This window comes from Magnolia sinica, chromosome 1 (genome assembly GCF_029962835.1).
Source record: "Magnolia sinica isolate HGM2019 chromosome 1, MsV1, whole genome shotgun sequence".
Lineage (NCBI taxonomy): Eukaryota > Viridiplantae > Streptophyta > Magnoliopsida > Magnoliales > Magnoliaceae > Magnolia > Magnolia sinica.
The window spans coordinates 17,796,164-17,814,312 of NC_080573.1; the positions used below are offsets into that span (position 1 = coordinate 17,796,164).

At 41.1% G+C, this 18,149-nt stretch overlaps 2 protein-coding genes across 2 annotated transcripts in view; both read right to left on the reverse strand.

The window, feature by feature from the left end:
* Positions 1-1,535: 1,535 nt before the first annotated feature.
* LOC131244427 (uncharacterized) lies at positions 1,536-2,720 on the reverse strand. Its single transcript, XM_058244033.1, has 2 exons — positions 1,897-2,720; positions 1,536-1,803 (listed from the first exon to the last, which is right to left on the reverse strand). The coding sequence occupies exons 1-2, from the start codon at positions 2,718-2,720 to the stop codon at positions 1,536-1,538; spliced, it is 1,092 nt and encodes a 363-aa protein (XP_058100016.1).
* A 2,508-nt stretch (positions 2,721-5,228) lies between these two features.
* LOC131241439 (disease resistance RPP13-like protein 4) overlaps positions 5,229-18,149 on the reverse strand; it is a 34,250-nt gene continuing 21,329 nt past the window's right edge. The window contains exons 3-5 of the mRNA XM_058240243.1: positions 15,219-17,833; positions 8,267-8,663; positions 5,229-5,502 (exon numbers count right to left, since the gene is read on the reverse strand). Of these exons, the coding sequence (XP_058096226.1) occupies positions 8,314-8,663; positions 15,219-17,833 (2,965 nt within the window). The 3' untranslated portion in view covers positions 5,229-5,502; positions 8,267-8,313. The remainder of the gene's footprint in view (positions 5,503-8,266; positions 8,664-15,218; positions 17,834-18,149) is intronic.

Sequence of the window (18,149 nt, forward strand, 5' to 3'; positions counted from 1 at the left end):
CTAGAAGATGAAGATGGGGATCAAACCTTTGAGGGGTGAGGTCGATGACGAGGAAGCGTTCCACCAATGGATTGCACGGGCAGAAGGCAAGGAAGGTAAAGGCTGGGGGATCCCACATTCCATACGAAAGCGCTCCACACCTGACTGGTGAGGGACCCAGTGGCAAAAAGATGGGACATCGATTCATAGTCTGGGTGGGTGGGTGGGCAAGGGGCAATAGGAGCACATAGAAGCCACACTAATCCCTTTGGCTTGAATATTCGCATCCACTGGGACTGCGTCATGGAGGATCTTCCAGGTAAAGAGGGAGAGTTTGGGAAACCAAACCCAGGCAGCCTAATTGGTCTTATGAGCGAAGGGTCTGATGCATTTCCAAGCCGAGGCAGCCGAAAGATCACCATTCCCCGCTGCAAGCCAAATATGTCTATCAACGGTATCCGACGTGCAGAAGCCTTCGGCTGAGACGTGGTCTACCATTGCCTGAGGGAGGGCATGCAAAGCCTTGGGATGGTCAAGCCAGCCCGAGGGACCAATCCAATCCCAAACAGAGGCAGAGATTGGTTCCAGCTGGTTCAGGCGCAGATCCCACAAAGGGTCGAGGCCCGACCATTCTTCCGTCCAGAAATTAATTGAGCCACATCCGATCAGCCATCTCAATTTACTTCTCAGCAGGGGAAATAGAGCCCTGATTTTTTTCCATATTGGCGCTGCATTGGAAGTTGCGACAACACTAGTTGGAGGATCGATCTGCACTCCCTAAAAATCTGCAATGTATTTCGTTCTTACCAACTTGCACCAGCTGCTTGTATCACCCCGAAACAGAATCGTCCATGCCAGCTTCAGATAGGACGCTTGCATCACCGATTTTAACGAACTCAGACCCAAGCCACCTTCCGATTTGGGTAGGAGTAGACTTTTCCAGCTATGCCAATGTCATTTCTTTTGGGCCCAGCCGAGCCCCAGAAAAAGTCAGCAAACATTTTTTCTAGATGAGCTAGGACACTAGAAGGGACCTTCGTTGCCGCCAACGTGTGGATAGGGATGCTGTTAAGAACATGGGTGATGAGGGTGAGTCTTCTAGCCTAGGAAAGAATTCGATTGTGCCATATAAGAATCCTGACCTGGATCTTCTCAACTAACCCCTGGAAGTAGCTTCTCTTCGGCTTCCCCTGGTAAATGGGGACACCCAAATAGGAGAATGGGGGCAACATTTTGGAGAAGCCGAGAATTCGCTCCACTTGCCTGCATCTGGAAACGGGCATGGAGGTAGGGGCTATGAAGAAGCGTTTTGAAGCATTGATTTTCTAACCTGAGCAACTTTCGTAGGTGTCCAAGAACTTCTTAAGGTGTAGCAGCGACCTAGAGGAGCCATTGATGAAGAGAATCGTGTCGTCAGCGAAATGTAGATGAGAAATGAGAGGGCAGTTCGGTCTCGTCTTGTAGGGTTGGCACACCCCAGAGGACACCAACCGATGGAAGCCACGGCTGAGCCCCTCAGCCACAAGAATGGAGAGGCCTGGGGAGATAGGGTCTCCCTATCTCAGGCCTCTATAGGAATGGAAGAAGTCAGCAACCTCACCATTTATGAGAACTGAAAACCAGCATTCAGACCAACACCTCTTAACTAGAAAAATCCAGTTGTTGTGGAAGCCGAACTGCTTAAGGACCTCTCTTAGAGATTTCCAATTAAGCCTATCGTAGGCCTTTTCCATGTATAATTTGATGAGCAAGTTCCCTCCCCTGACTTTCTTGTTGATATCTCGGAAAGTTTCTTGCACCAAGATGCAACTTTCTGCCATGGATCTGCCCTGCACAAATGCAGCCTACTTTATGGAAACAATTCCTGGGAGAATAGTTCTCAATCTTACAGCAATGATGCAAGAAAAGATTTTATACAAGTAATTGCACAGACTAATATGATGAAAATCTGAGAAAGAAGCCGGAGCACTTATCTTGGGAATGAGGTAGATCAGCGATGCCATGAGGGCACGAGGAAGAGCAGCTCTGCCGATGAAATATTTTGCCACCAAAAGGAGGTCGTGACGTATTATGGGCCAACACGACTGGAAGAAGGCTGTAGTGAATTCGTCTGGGGTAGTTGCACCATCCAGAGGGATGGCTTTGACGGCTTCCAACAACTCTTCATAGGAAGGATCCGCCATCAGGAAGGTGTTATCTTGGGCTATCACCTTGTGCGGGATAGGGTCCAGGAAGTCACCAAAGCGCGGGTTATCGTCCTCCTGCAGAAGGAGCTGAAAGTGGGCGATTGCCTCTGCTTTGATATCAGGGATGTTGGAAAGTGTAGTGCCATCGGCTCGCTTGATCGAATGGATTATTGATCTTTTAGAATTTCCAGCCGCAATAGAGTGGAAGAATTTTGTGTTGCGGTCCCCATCTTCCAGCCAATGGGCCCGTGATTTTTGCTTCCAGAATATTTCTTCGTAGCTTTCCATGCAAGAGAAGGAATCCCAGAGTTTCTGAATGTCCTGCTTGGCTGCTAGGGATGGGGCATCAAGAGCTGTTGCTTCAGAGCGGTTGAGGTCCAACACAGTCGATTGGATTTGGGTGAAGATGTTGCCGAATATGTTCTTGTTCCACTGTTTGAGAGCTTGCTTAACCGCCTTTCGTTTTGCGATGATAATTTGGATTGGGTTCCCCACCGTGGGCACTGACCAAACATGTTGGATCAGATCTTGAAAGCCATTGTGGGAGCACCACATACGTTGAAAACGGAAGGCCTTGGGGCCTTGTGGTTAGGGCACAGGAAAATTCAGAAGTAGAGGTGCATGGTTAGAATTCTACCTGGGAAGGTGGTTAACATGGAAGGTAGGGAACATTTGAAGCCATCTAGAATTGTAACAAACTCTATCTAGTCTGGCCCAGACTCTAAGACGTCCTGATTGGCTACTTCCCAGGTGAACCGATTGCCAGAGAACATCGCATCAAAGAGGCCATCGGTAGCAAAAAAATCCATGAAATCAGCCGCACTTCTGGCATCATAAGCTGACGAACCCAGTCTTTCAGATTGCGAAGTGACGGTGTTGAAGTCGCCACAGATAGGCCAAATGGAGTTACACCCCACACTGAATAGGGACAGGTCCTCCCATAGCTTTTTGCGCAGGATTCGGGAGCATTTCGCGTAAACAAAGGTGATGAGAATCTTATCTGAAGGTTGGTTGAGGGAAACTTCGACGGAGAGCATCTGGTCCAACGCATCCAAGATCTTGGAAGAGAGGAAAGAAGGCCAAAAGGTCCAGATTTTACCTCCCTGAGTGGCATTGGAGCAGGAGGAATGGAATCCTAGTTTTAGCCTAGTGCGAACTCTCTTCTCCTCCCTAAGCATCGGTTCAAGAATGACGAGCATGACAGGATTGTGGTGCCGAATTAACCTTTTCAGAGTTCTAATGGTTGTAGAATTCCCCACCCCACACGCCTTCCACACTGTGATTTTAGGCATTAATCACCTTTAGAGAAGTCACGCCCCGTTTCTTCAACATAAGAAGTCTACCAGTCCAAGCCACCTTAGCCTCTTTGTGTGTTCTCTTCACACGCTGCTTAGGCTGCACTAATGTTGATTCGACCATGATGTCAAAGCTTGGGACGAGCCCTACTTCCCACTCTTGGCTTTTAGAAATTTGAGCTTCAGGTTCTCGGCGAGAAGATAATCTGATCCCCCTCCAAGTCCCATGAATAGAATTCTCGCGATACTGAACTGAAGATTTTGATGCAGGTACAAAGGCAGTTACATGGGATGACAGCTGCTGTTAACAGGGCTGGTGTGGGGTGGAAGGTGGGCCAAATAGATGTTGCTGGCATGCAGGGCTAATAGGCAGGTGTTCTTTAACATTACGCATTACGCTAGTAATGCGATGACACAAACCCTTATGCCTGCCGTTAAGGGAGTGAATCATATCGGATGGTTCGTGGCTATATGCTTATCATGCTCATTAATGAGACAATGTAATCAACTACATCTTTATAAAAGACTCCCTGAGAGAATGTATCCTATCATACATCTGACGATGATCTCCTTGACTATCGCCATCTCTTACAGTCCTTTTAAAATGGGAGATCTTCTCAGATACATTCGAAGAATCTGTAACATTCAAAAATATTTCGAATATCAATAGATTGAACTGATATCCAAGCAAATCTGACTATGGTTTGAACCTAAATCAAGAGAGACAGACACATCAACCAGGTCAGGCCCTAAGCCATACATTAATCAGAATTAAGATAATGGAAGAGTCAGATAAAAGATCGCATCTGTCTAATAATAGATTGATATCAAGTAGATTCGATCCATCTAACACTATGGAGATCGAAAGAGATAATGAAATTATCTAGATATTTCATTCGAGAGAAAATGAAATTATCTTGATATTTCATTCGATGATCCTATCGTGTGGTCGTAGTTCAATTGGGATCAAGAGAATTGAGGAACTAGATCTGGTCTATCCAATAACAATTCAATATCAAGTGTAAACTTCTCCAGCTCTCCAAACCATCATAGAGGATGGTTTAATGTAAGATGTGTTTTGATCTGGACTATCCAACACCTCGAAGTGGAGGAGGTGGGCCACCTGAAGAGTGAGCATGAACGATTTGAGATCCCCGATCAGCCTTTTAAGTTCTCCGGATTGATCATAAATCTAATTAATGGACCGCGAAAAAAAAAATAAAAAAAATCTTGGCCCATGGTGGGGCCACACATCACAAATTAGGTTTATTAATCAATGGATTGTCCATATGGTACATGAAGGCATTTGTAACCACGATGGTATCAACTATGAACAGAAAACAAGCATGACAAGGATCAAACTCATGGGTCAGTGGTAGACGGTGTGCGTTTAAATACTCTGGTCATGGGTACTAATGCCCATGTGGTATGTGTGGGTAAAAAACAGAAAAAGGATAGAAAGGGAAACTTGCATTGGATGTATGGAGATGAATAAGGTAAATGAAAATTTCCATAGCCATAGCCTTAAGAGATTGATGATAAAAAAGAGAATTAAAAAAGTACTAATGTGTTGAAGAAAGTAGATGGTTAATGAGAAAAGTTACATCATTCAAAGATTCAGGATAAGAGAAATGGTGAGTAATGCCATGTGTTCCAAGAAAAGGTTTTGAATTTCCTGTGTTTAGAAAACTTTCGATTATGCACTCAAAGGTATTCTCAATGTTCAAACTAAATCTTTGAGAAATGCTATGTAAATCTACTAACATCATCATTGAAATCTTAATCCCCAGATATCAGAATATATTAATTCCAAAGGTTTATTGGCTACAAATATATTATAAAAAGAAAGTTTAAGACTTCTGCCCATCTGGCAGGAGGTACAAGAGTTCACAAATTTATTAATGGAGACAGGAAGTTAAAAGCGAGAAAGCACGCGATGAAGATGATAACTGCAACATGTCTAGTTTGGGGTTGCCTCTAGATGATATAAATCGTCCTGGCTCGAGCTATGCATGTAGAAGAAATCTCCCATGTCGATGTTCCTTCAAAAAGAAAACAATTAGATGAAACTCAAAGTGAAGCAAACACCAACTAGTTAGTGTTGTATCAAACACTAAATATTCATTTTCAACAAAACCGTAACCATCATAAAATAGACACACTGAGGCAACACTATCCATACTGAACTATGACGTAGGTCGAATGTCGATGTCTCAAACCCAATGAGTAGGAGATGAATAGTTTGTGCATCTACCCCACCATGAAAATAGGACGCCATGAAAACCAGACCAATCCAACCATCAAGTGGGCCACACCATAGAGAACAATGGACAACTACCTAAAAACCTTCAAATTCATGTAGGTCGACTCAATAGTTGGACTGGCCAGATATTTAAAGCTATGCTGTTTTCCTGATGGGGCCAACACTGCTGGAGGATCAGATACCACAAACGCACACACCACAATGCCCCACATGCAACTAGTTTCACCGAAATTTTTACCTAGAACTGGTCTGTGACACGTTAACATATGTAAAATAACTATGACTTAAGAGAATCTGTTATTAGTAGTCTAAAGAACTACGTGTCTGTTTGGGCTGGGGATCCTGCAAAATTAGGATCAAGACCGAGTGCCATTTTTTCAGGCCATGCCTCAATGTGTATAGTGCGGCTTTTCTATGCTTAATTGCAACTTTGAAAGTTAATGAAAAACTACTAGCTCATTTGGCACTGTATATTCCATGGTAATAGGTAGTAATCAATGGTACTTAGAGCTTTTGTGCATTTGTGAAGCAATATAGATATTGGAACCAACATTAATAAAAATACTAAGACTGGGACAAATGATTATCAAATAATTGATAAGAAAGATCTTTTTACCTTATGATTCATTAAGAAATCAACCCAATAAATAAAAAAAAGGTGGAAAGGACGTGATGAGTTCAATCACTGTCTTCCTCAAGGATAACTACTCTGAATCCATGGAACTTTTCTAGAATCCTCGCAGAGATTCATCGAATCCATGAGGGATTAAAATAGAAATAATTTTTAATAATTTGAAATAAATTGATTCAGGATTTTTTTTTTTTTTTTAAAAACACAAAATTACAATCCTTCAAATAATGAACTCAAACCTAAGATGAAGTTTTAGAATCAAACTCCAGCTCAAAACTCCCTAAAAGCATGACTTACTATAAATAGTAAACTTACTATTTATAGATGATCATGATTCCTACTAGACTTCATGTTTTTCGACCAAAAATAGTGTCTAATTTAGCCTAATATTCTCCTAATTTTTCTAAGCCCTTTTCATGTTGGACACAAATCTTAAAACTCAAAGGATCAAAAGTTATGATCAAAGTAAAACTTATTATTTCTAGTAAAAATGAAAATAAAAAGGACTTTCGACCGTCGATTTAATGGAATCTCGCAAATCCGGTGTGGGCATCCTAGCATAGCAGGGTTTGTTGGCTAAAGTAGCTTCTCCTACCCAAAATCATATATGATATATATGTCGGAAAACTCATTCCGGTTTGCGAGATACAATTGTTTTAAGGTTCTGACAGTCCCAATCACCTCCGCCTCTATTCGGGCCTTCTCTGATCCCTCTTGGTCATGAAAGTGTCCGCGACCCACTCTCCATCAATTTGGCACCATGTATTACATGGTAAATGAGTTCATGTGAATCAAAATATAGAAAAATGACATGCTTTGAAATCTTGACAAAAGGCTGTGAATCGAAACTCATTGCATTGAATCAAGCAGTAGTCCCATTTTTAAGCTTTGCTGGATGTGTTTTTTAGAGGAGAGAAACAACCACTAGATTGCATCTTAGATGATTCAATGAACCGATCTCATTCAGCTGGATTATATGCTACAAGGGCTGTTTGAAGAAAACTCTGTTGTGCCGGTGATTGTGTAACAAACATGGAATATTGAAATTTTGCATATGGCCATCCAATAAGAGTAACATGAATCATACAGCGATTATTGACAACCCGGATGAAAAAACACCCATCATTTCCACCTTCTATTAGTACTATCATATGAGTAAAAGCAGAACATATTGGGTATTTATCAAATTAGTAGGAAGGAAGGTTCCAACAATACACAATCTAACTGAAAATCATGACAATTTTGACAAAAAATGGTGATTTCCTAAGAGAGGGAAGAGAAGTTAGAGATGTCTTCAAAGGAATTTAGTTGTCATTTGGAAACTAGGAATTTGAAAATTACTTTAAGAATCCATTTCTAGTAATTGGATTCTTGAAATTTTTTATTTCTCAGTTGTGTCTTGCAACCTGAAATTTGAATTCGATTTCTACCCATTTGAAAAATTAGCTTTTCCGAAAGAATCATAAATGGCTTAAAATCAAGAATTGAATTCTATCCAAATTTCAAATTGCTGAAAAGTGGCTCTAAAATTAAATTCCATTTGCAAAAGTCAATGGCTGACATTTATTGGATGATTAATATATATATATATATATATATATATATATATATATATATATATATATATATATATATATATATGTATCTCCAATGTTCTTATTTCAAAAAACAAGTGTCCGAATTAGAGTTTAGTATTGATGGACCAATCTAAATGCCTATGTATGTATTAACTGTCAAACATGGCTAGACTATCAAATAGCGTTTTTTCTTTTTTCTTTTTTTCTAGGACCATATCTCTCATTCCAAACTTTTACCCCAACGGAGTCTATAAACAAATAGGCTCAATCAAGACAATCTAATAATAGACTACATCTCAGTAGTAATTTCTACATAAAAATGCACAGTAGCATACCTGAAATTGACCAGATCTCTTATATTCTGATGAAACCAATCACGCTTTCATGTTATAACCTGAGCAGGCTTGTATATCATGTAGATGTGTTTGTCCAAGGCAGGGCGGCGTGCTTCAAGAAATTTCACATGGGCTGGGTGTGAAAGAAACTCTTGAAAGCCTTCCTCACTTTCAAAAGTAGACTCAAACGCATGGGTGAAGCCCTCGGAAAAATACTTACCACTCACATCAGTTCCCCACAGGAAAGACTTCATGGGTTTGATGAGAGAAACAAGCTTGGCATAGACTCTGATGAGTTCCTCTATCTTGTCTTGTGGGGTGCCGTCCTTAAACTTCATCACAAATACATACTTCGTCAATCCCTTCGCCTCTTCCATCTCGCTCTTTCTCTTTCTCTCTGAGAATAAAATAAATTGACCATTAGCATGTAAGTTCTCCCTCTGTCTATCTGCCAATGGATGTTTGCTAATTCCACGCATTAGGCTGGGTGTGACAATGTGAGACATGCGCGGCATGCATCTAAGTTTTCCATCAGTTACGATACGGTGTTCAGATCGCCTCACGTAAAAGTCACGCCATTTTTCAGAAATCAGATAGGCCACAATGTACGAATACAAATGAATGGCTAGAAAATTTGTACAGTGTGGTCCACCTGACTGATTTTTTTACGCAGAAATACATTATTTTTACCCAATCTTATGGAAAACTCAGATCTCACGCGTGTTTCAAATTTTCACGTGCGGCCGCATGTTGAATGTGTATGGCTTAGCATGCGAATGAAATTAGCAAACCTCCTGACCATCACGAGGACGTGAGATCTGTTATCATATATATATATATATATATATATATATATATATGGTACCATGATGTCGAGCTGTGTCGGCCCACTGTGATGTGTGTTAAACATCTACCCCATCAGCCTGATGCACAATTTCATCGTGGGCCACAATCTAAAAAATCAAGTTAATCCATACTTGGGTGGGCCACACCACATACAAAAGTTCAGAGGGGTCACCCTCCCATTAAAACATTCATAATCATTTATTGAGCCCATTGAGATGTGGTTCACAAATCCATCCCATCCATTATGTGTCCCATTTGGATGAGGGGTTAGACCAAGTTTCAGCAGCATCCAAAACTCAAGTGGGCCCCACTAAGTGCTTTTATATGTTTTAGGTATGTCTTCACATGATTTTAGCTGGTTGGGCCCACCTGAATTCCATGTAAGACTGATTTTTGGGATATCCCATGACCTAAAGAGGACCCATCAAATGCACAGTGTTGATGTTTGACACAATCATCATGGGCCCATACAGCTCAACCTCATAGGAAGTTCCCATGATTTCAACCGCACATAACCTTTTCCATATATGTGTGTATGGGAAAAGGTTATGTGCAGTCGAGCTCATGGGAACTTTCCATGAGGTTGAGCTATGTGGACCCCACCATGATGTATATCGAATATCAACATCGTGCATTTGATGGGTCCCCTTGAAATTATGGGATATCTCAAAAATCAACCGTATACGGAACTCAGGTGGGCCATACCATCTAAAATCATGTGAAGACTTGCCTAAAACATATAAAGGCAGTTGGTGGGGCCCACGTGAAATTTGGATGCGTCTGAAACTTGATCTAGCCCCTCATCCAAGTGGGACACACAATGGATGGGCTAGATTTATGAACCACATCTCGGTGCGCCCAATAAATGATTATGAATGTTTTAATGGAGGGAAACCCCTCTCAAATTTTATATGTGGTGTGGCCCACACAAGTCATGGATTGACTTGGTTGTTAAGCCCTAGATCCACCATGGAATGGGAATCAGGTATGTAGTATCCTGACCTGATCCTCACCAAGTTCTATGTCATCGACCTCATCAGAACTTCCCATGAGGTTGAGCTCTGTGGGCTGTGATGCGTGTCAAACATCTACCCCATCAGTCAGATGCACCATTCCATGGTGGGCCTGGGGCTTAAAAATCAAGTCAATCCGTGACTTGTGTGGGCCACACCACATACAAAATTTGAGAGGGCTTACCCTCCATTAAAACATTCATAATCATTTGTTGGGCCCACCGAGATGTAGTTCACAAATCCAGCCCATCCATTATGTGTGTCCCACTTGGATGAAGGGTCTTTCCAAGTTTCAGACCCATCCAAATTTCAGGTGGCCCCAACCAAGTACTTTTATATGTTTTAGGAATGTTTTCACATGATTTTAGATGGTATGGCCCACCTGAGTTCCGTATACAGCTGATTTTTGGGATATCTCATAATTTAAAGGGGACCCATCAAATGCACAGTGTTGATGTTCGACACACATAATAGTGGGGCCCACATAGCTCGAGCTCATGGGAGAACTATTTCCCTCTTTCTCTATATCAGAGCTCGCTACTCGATGTGTACCTCGAGGCTCGAGCCATGACTGAGAGAGGGATTGGCTACTCCCCTGCCACCGGCCATGGTTGATAATCAAGTCAATCGGTGACTTTTGTGGGCCACACCACATACAAAAGTTGAGAGGGGTTACCCTCCATTAAAACATTCATAATCATTTGTTGGGCCCACCGAGATGTGGTTTACAAATCTAGCCCATCCATTATGTGTGTCTCACTTGGTTGATGGGTCAGACCAAGTTACAGATGCATCCAAATTTCAGGTGGGCCCCACCAAGTGCTTTTATATGTTTTACGCATGTCTTCACATGATGTATTGGGGGGTTTCATGAGATTCTGCTTCATGTGGACCGTTCAAATTTTCGAGACTCATCAAATATAATGAGTTCTCAAAAAAGTTCGTATGTAGTACGTACGAATTGATTCGCAGGAGAGCGTTCCGCTATATATATGTGTGTGTGTGTGTGTGTGTGTGTGTGTGTGTGGAAAAGGTACTACACGCTTGACCGTATGTTACCTTCCATATGGTCGAGAGCTGGCAACACACAAGTGATCGGATGTTGAAAATTCTAACCCAACGGTGAGATTTTAGAGGATAAGTGGAGAAACAAAACCGATGAAACTGGTTATTAAAATATGACTTGGAGTATTTCCTGCAAAAGCCCTTGGCATGAAGTAGTGCACTAGAATCCTGGGTGGTGCATACCGTAGGATTTTTTGAGAAATCTACCCCGTCCATCCGTTTTTCCATATCATTTAAGGGGTTGAGCCTAAAATTGAACCAAATCCAAGTCTCAAGTTGATCGTATCACAGGGGAATAATGATTTCAAGCATTGAAATCATGTTAGGCCCCACAGTGATGTTTATTTGTCATCCAATCTATTCATAAGATCATACAGACATGGATGAAGAGAAAAAACAAATATAAGCTTGATCCAAAACTTTCGTAGGCCCCAAGAATTTTTTTAAACAGTAGATGTTCAATTCAACTGTTTCATGGGGTGTGGTCCATTTGAACATTTTATATGATTAATTTTTGGGCTCAAGCCCTAAAATCATATGGTAAAATGGATGGATGGAGTGGATCAAATACATAAATCATGGTGGACTTCACAGTGTCTACTCGGTACGCTAAGGGTAGTGAGTTACTCCGCAATTTGCTTCCGTCGAAGAGGGGCGCGGATTAGATAATGACACGCGAGTAGCAAGACTCACTACTGAAGTGACATCACCAAGTTCCGTGGGCCCCACTATGATATGTGTTTTGTATCCACGCCTTCCATCCACTTGGAAAGATCATTTTAAGGCAATATCCAAAGAACGGGTTAAATCCAAAGCTCCAGTGGAACCCGACACAGAAAACAGTGGGACAGTGACGCCAACCATTTAAAACTTCTAAATGCCACAAAAGTTTTAGATCAAGTTGATATTTGTGTTTTCCCTTCTTTCATGTCTTTTTTAACTTTTGAACATGTTGGATTTCAAATAAACATTTTGGTGGGCCTTAAGATAGTTTCAACTATGGGAATCACTCTCCCCACTGTTTCTGTGGTGGGGTCCACTACAGATTTTTATCTACCTCATTCTTTGGCTCATGCCCTAAAATGATATCTCAAAATGGATGGACAGTGTGGATACAACACATACATCATAGTGGGCCCACAAAGCTTGGTGACGTCACTTTAATAGAGGAATCGCTACTCAACCTTTTAGTATCTAACCTGCGTCCGTCAAATAGGCTTGTTCCGAAAACAGATTGGCTACTCCCTGCCATCGGAAGCGGATTGCGTGCTTAGCGTACTGAGTAAACTCTGTAGGGTCCACTATGATTTATTTATTATATCCACTTTGTCCATTCATTTTACCAAACAATTTTAGGGATAGAGCCTAAAAATGAAATATATCAAATGTTTAAATGGACCACACAACAGGAAATAGTTGAATTGAACGTCTACAGTTGAAATTTCTTAGGGGCACAGAAGTTTTGGGTCAAGTTTTTTTTTTTTTTTTCCATTCATCTATGTCTGTATAATCTTATGAACAGGTTGGATGAAAATTAAACATCACTGTGGGGCCTAGCAAGGTTTTAACAGTGGAAATCATTATCTCTGCTGCTTCCTGTGATATGGTCCACTTGATCTTTGGATGTGCTTCAATTTTGGTCTCAACCACTTAAATTAGATGAAAAAACGAATGGACGGTGTAGATAGATCACATACATTCAAGGTGGGCCCAAGTAACTCAGTACGCAATCCGATTTCCCTATCACCCACCAATGGCGGGTGGTTAGTGCTTTGTGGGCCCCACAATGATGTATGTGTTTCATTCATGCCGTCCATCTATTTTTCTAGATCATTTTTGGGTATGAGACCAAAAATAAGGTATATCCTAATCTCAAGTGGACCACATTACAGGAAACAGTGTTGATTAAACGTCGACCATTAAAAACTTTTTGGGATCCAAAATAGTTTTTGGATCAAGATGATATTTGTTTTTTCAATTCATCTATGTCTGTATGACCTAATCAACAGATTGGATGTCAAATAAACAGTACAGTGGGCCTTAGGAGGATTTTAATGGTGGACATACAATCACTATTGTTTTCCTATGGTGTGGTCCACCTGAGATTTATATCCCTTTCATTTTTGGGATAAAGCCATAACATGATATGTAAAAATGAATAAACGACATGGATGAAACACATACATCATGGTGGGGCCCATAGAGTACCGACCATCACCACCCGACTAGTGGCAGGGGAATAGCCGATTTGTTTTCGGCCGTTCCGCATTGACACAAAAGGAAGAGGACAGGGATTGCATCCTACCCGGTAATCTGTCCGGCAGGGCTTGGTGGGGCCCAACATGATGTAAGTGTTTTATCCACATCGTTCATTGCCTTTCTCAGATCATTTTAAGGTATGATCCTGAAAATGAAGTAGGTCCACAGCTCCAATGGACCACACCAAAGGAAGCTGCAGTGATAATGACACCCACTGCTGAAACCTTTTTAAGGGCCACCGTGATGTTTTTTTATTTTTTTAACCATCTAACCTATTCAAAAGGTTACGTAGACGTGGATGAAGTGAAAACACAAATATCAGATTAATCCAAAACTTCTCCATCTCCCAAGAAGTTTTTAATGGTGGACGTTCAATCCCCAACTTGTGGTCGACCTGATCCCTGGTCTTGACTCAATTTTTGGTTCATTTCTTAAAATGATATTAGAAAAACCGATGGACGAAGTGGATTTCTCAAAAACCCCACGGTAGGCCCCACCTAAGTTTCTAGGGCAAGACCTTCGTGCAGAGGCTTCCGTAGGAAATATACGTTCTAAAATCTTACCATTGGGTTAGAATTTTCAACATCCGATTGCTTGTGTGTTGTCAGCTCTCGACCGTATGGAAGATAACATACGGTCGAGCATATAGTACCTTTTCCCATATATATATATATATATATATATATATATATATATATATATATATATATATATATATATATATATATATATAGGAAAAGGTACTATGCACTCGGCCTCACGATTAACTCCCATGAGGTCGAGCTGTGTGGGCCCCACTGTGATGTGTTTCGAACATCTACCCCATCAGTCAGATGCACCATTCCATCGTAGGCCTAGGTCTCTAAAATCAAGTCAATCTGTAACTTATGTGGGCCACGCCAGATACAGAAGTTGAGAGGGACCGTGCACCATTAAAACATTCATAATCATTTTTTGGGCCCACCGAGATGTGGTTTACAAATCCAGCCCATCCATTTTGTGTGTCCCACTTGGATGAGGGTTCTGACCAAGTTTCAGCAGCATTCAAAACTCAGGTGGGCCCCACCAAATGCTTTTACATGTTTTTGGCATGTCTTCACATTTTTTTAGATGGTATGGCCCACCTGAGTTTCGTATACGACTGATTTTTGGGATATCCCATTATTTAGAGGGGACCATCAAATGCACAGTGCTGATGGTCGACACGCATCACGGTGAGGTATAATACGGTCGAGCGAATAGTACCTTTTACCATATATATATATATATATATATATATATATATATATATCTATATATATATATATATATATATATATATATATATATATAAAATTTAACAGTTTTCGCAAAGTAAAAATTGGTACAAGGGGTTTGCGAATCGCACTTGTGCCCTGGACACCGGATTATCTCTGTGCCTCTGATGTCGGAAATTGTGTGGCCCACAGAGATGTCCATTACAAATCCACTCCGTCCATTAGTTTTGATACAAACATTCGGTAGCCCCCACAAAATTTCCAATTGTGGAAGTTCAATACCTGCTGTTTCGCGTGGTATTATGGCCCACATGAATTTTGTATCGGACTGATTTTAGAATCCCATCCTATTGTGTTCTTGCAAAACAGATGGACCGAGTAGATTTGTCACGGGCATGACTGTGGGTCCCAACAGCTTCCGACAACAGGTCCCACGGAGATATTCTTGTGCTGGGGTCACACATACCGCATGGTTCAAATAAGCATATTTCTTTTGGAGTGCAGTAGCCTTACCTTCTTCTTCCTCATCTTCTTTCCTCCATATGCTGTACGCCCCTTCATCAATTGTAACATCCAATGGGAATGACTTTAGCTTCGGACACTTGTAAACCTTTAGCAATCTTAAAGATGGCATTGCCCTTCGCATCCTCCGCCTCTCGTCATCCATCACTTCTAAGTTTTGTAGCACCAAGACCTCAACTTTCCATACCTCATTCTCGCTTACCCAAAATCTGGGACCCATCTGCCTAATCCTTCCCCCATAAATGAAAAGAAACTGAAGATTAGGAAGGGAAGTAGGACTGAGCCATGCAGGTGTGATTTCTCCTGGGTAGTACCGAAGATGCAACTCTGTGAGGGATTTTAGGGGAGTGGAAAGACGACAGTCTATCTTTCTTGCAACTCCGTCGCTTTCGAGAGAACAGCCCTTACAGTCTAACACTAGAAATTGCAGATGCTGGAGCATTGATAACACATTCCAATCCCCTTCTTCAATTCGTTCATCTGAGTTTATTTCTATAATAAGTTCTTTGAGTCTTGTCAAGTTCTTCAACTGCGAAATTCCGGATCCATTTTTACGACCTGATTTCACAGGCCTAAACCCAAATAACCGTTCAAGATTTGAAAGCTGTCCAAGTCCTTCTGGCATGCATTCTAAAGACTCACAGCCAGCGATTTCGATGGCTGTCAGCTTCTCCAATGTTGTGATTGACACAGGTAACCATTCCAAATTGGGACAGTCATATAAACATAGAATCTGAAGATTACGAAGATTTGCAATTGAATCAGGCAGACTTCTTAAGGCAGAACTACCCTGTATGTTAAGATAAGTGAGGTGATTTAACGACCCAATCCCACTGGCCACAACATCTTCATCAAATCCTGTTCTTGACAGTGAAAGAGATAACACCCTCAACCATCTTACTACGTGAAGTTTTGCTTTTACACTTGCAATGATCTCTTTTCTCTCAACGCCCTTCCCAACCAACGACCGCAACTTGGTGGAACTGTTTTCAACGCTATCCACTGTGGTGTTCATCGAAATTCCCAAGCAAAGAGGCTGCACACTCGACCCGCGCTGACCGTCACCGTCCAAGCCCACAAACAATCTCTCTTCTCTGGCAATTTTTATTACCATGTCTTGAACCATATCATGCATTTTACAAGTAATGAATCGCCTTTCGAAGACATCTTTTTCCTGTCCAAGTATAAAAAATTGATTAATTAATTCTGTAAGGTATTCTTCTCCGATCTCAAATGCTGTTTTCCCATTTCTTCCCCAAACGAAACCTTCACCAATCCACAAATTAACCATCTCTGTAACTGTTATTTCAAACCCTTCAGGAAGCATGGCGAGGCACAATAAGCAAGGTTTTAAGTGTGTCAGGAGCTCTTCGTAGCATAACTCTAGACATGAAATGACAAGCTCTTCTTTCTTACTAATTGCCGACTCCTCCTTTAGCTGCTCCGATATTCGCTTCCATTCGTGGATGGAATCACCTTTCCGTAACATCATTCTGCCTAGAACATTGATTGTTAAAGGAAGCCCCTCACACCTCGTAACAATCTCCTTTCCCAAGTGCTCCAATTCTGAATTTGTACACTTGCCTCCATTTCGTGCAAAAGCTACTTTACTAAACAAGGACCAACTATCTTCATTTGAAAGAGTTTTGGGATGATGTATACATTTGTCAGTAGCTCCCATTGATTTAGCCACCTGCTCCTTCCTTGTTGTAACAATGATGCAACTACCACTCACTCTGGGTAAAGTGGACTTCAACCTTTCCCACCACATCATTTCATCCATTTCCCGAACGTCATCCAATACTATCAAGTACTTCCCATGTAATTCACTCTTAAGCCTTTCCAATAGCTCATTGATGTCCTTTCCCATAAGAGATTCCTCTTCTATGTTTAGTTTCTTTAGCATTTTCTTTATCAATTCGTCGAATTTGATGCTTTGAGAAACAGTTACAAGAAACGAGTGCTTAAAAGAGTTTTTCACCCCTTCGCTATTACATATCTTTTGAGCGACCGCTGTTTTACCAATTCCTTTCATTCCAACTATTCCAATCACTACTAAGGGCTCATTAGCTTCTAAGATCCACTTTCTAATCTTTGCTGAGTCATTTTCTAATCCTACCATTTCTGCTTCATCTATTAGGATTGAGTAGGTTAATGACCTATTACCACTGTCTTCTTTATTTGTAAGGTGAGGAACAGTACCCATGTAAGCTATCATCCTCTCCCTCACCTTTCTTACCTCTTGATTTATTTTTCTCAACAGCTTTCCCATCCGACGACGGGAATTGAAAAGGGTAGGAGAGCAACGGTTCATAAAATTAGCTGCATACCCTTGGTATGTTTTCTGGGATAGAAGCTGGCAATCTGCTATTACATCCTCAGCATCATATACCATCTCTCTTAATTCGCTCATAACCATCTTCAGAATTGTGCCCCTATCTTTTCTCCTCACCCGATTGACTTCCTCAAGAAAGCTCTGCATGTACTGAAGCTCCTTCTTTGTTTCCTCAAATTGGCTATCAAACCCAAGTAGTTGATGACCTTCGCTTACGAGTAATGACACCAATCTATCCAGGAGAACACTAACGATAGCATCTGCCATTTCCCTGTGAAATAATATCATACCTTTATGAAAATTGAATTCAAAACTAGAAGCTAGGGGAAAGAGGAAAGAAAAATAAAAAACTAGGTATAAAACATTGCAATTGAATTGGTGACAAGATAGTAATTACACAAGTATTCTTACAATAAAAATATTTTTTGCTTTCTTTCAATCATTTTTCCTTAAGCCTAATGCATTTTTTAGAAACTCGACGAGTCAACTCAGAACTTGACTATATCAACTCAGAACATCATGAAAATGTGCCAAGTTCCTACGTGACTTATATTGTTACATGATTCGTTGGCTTTCCCTAAACTTGC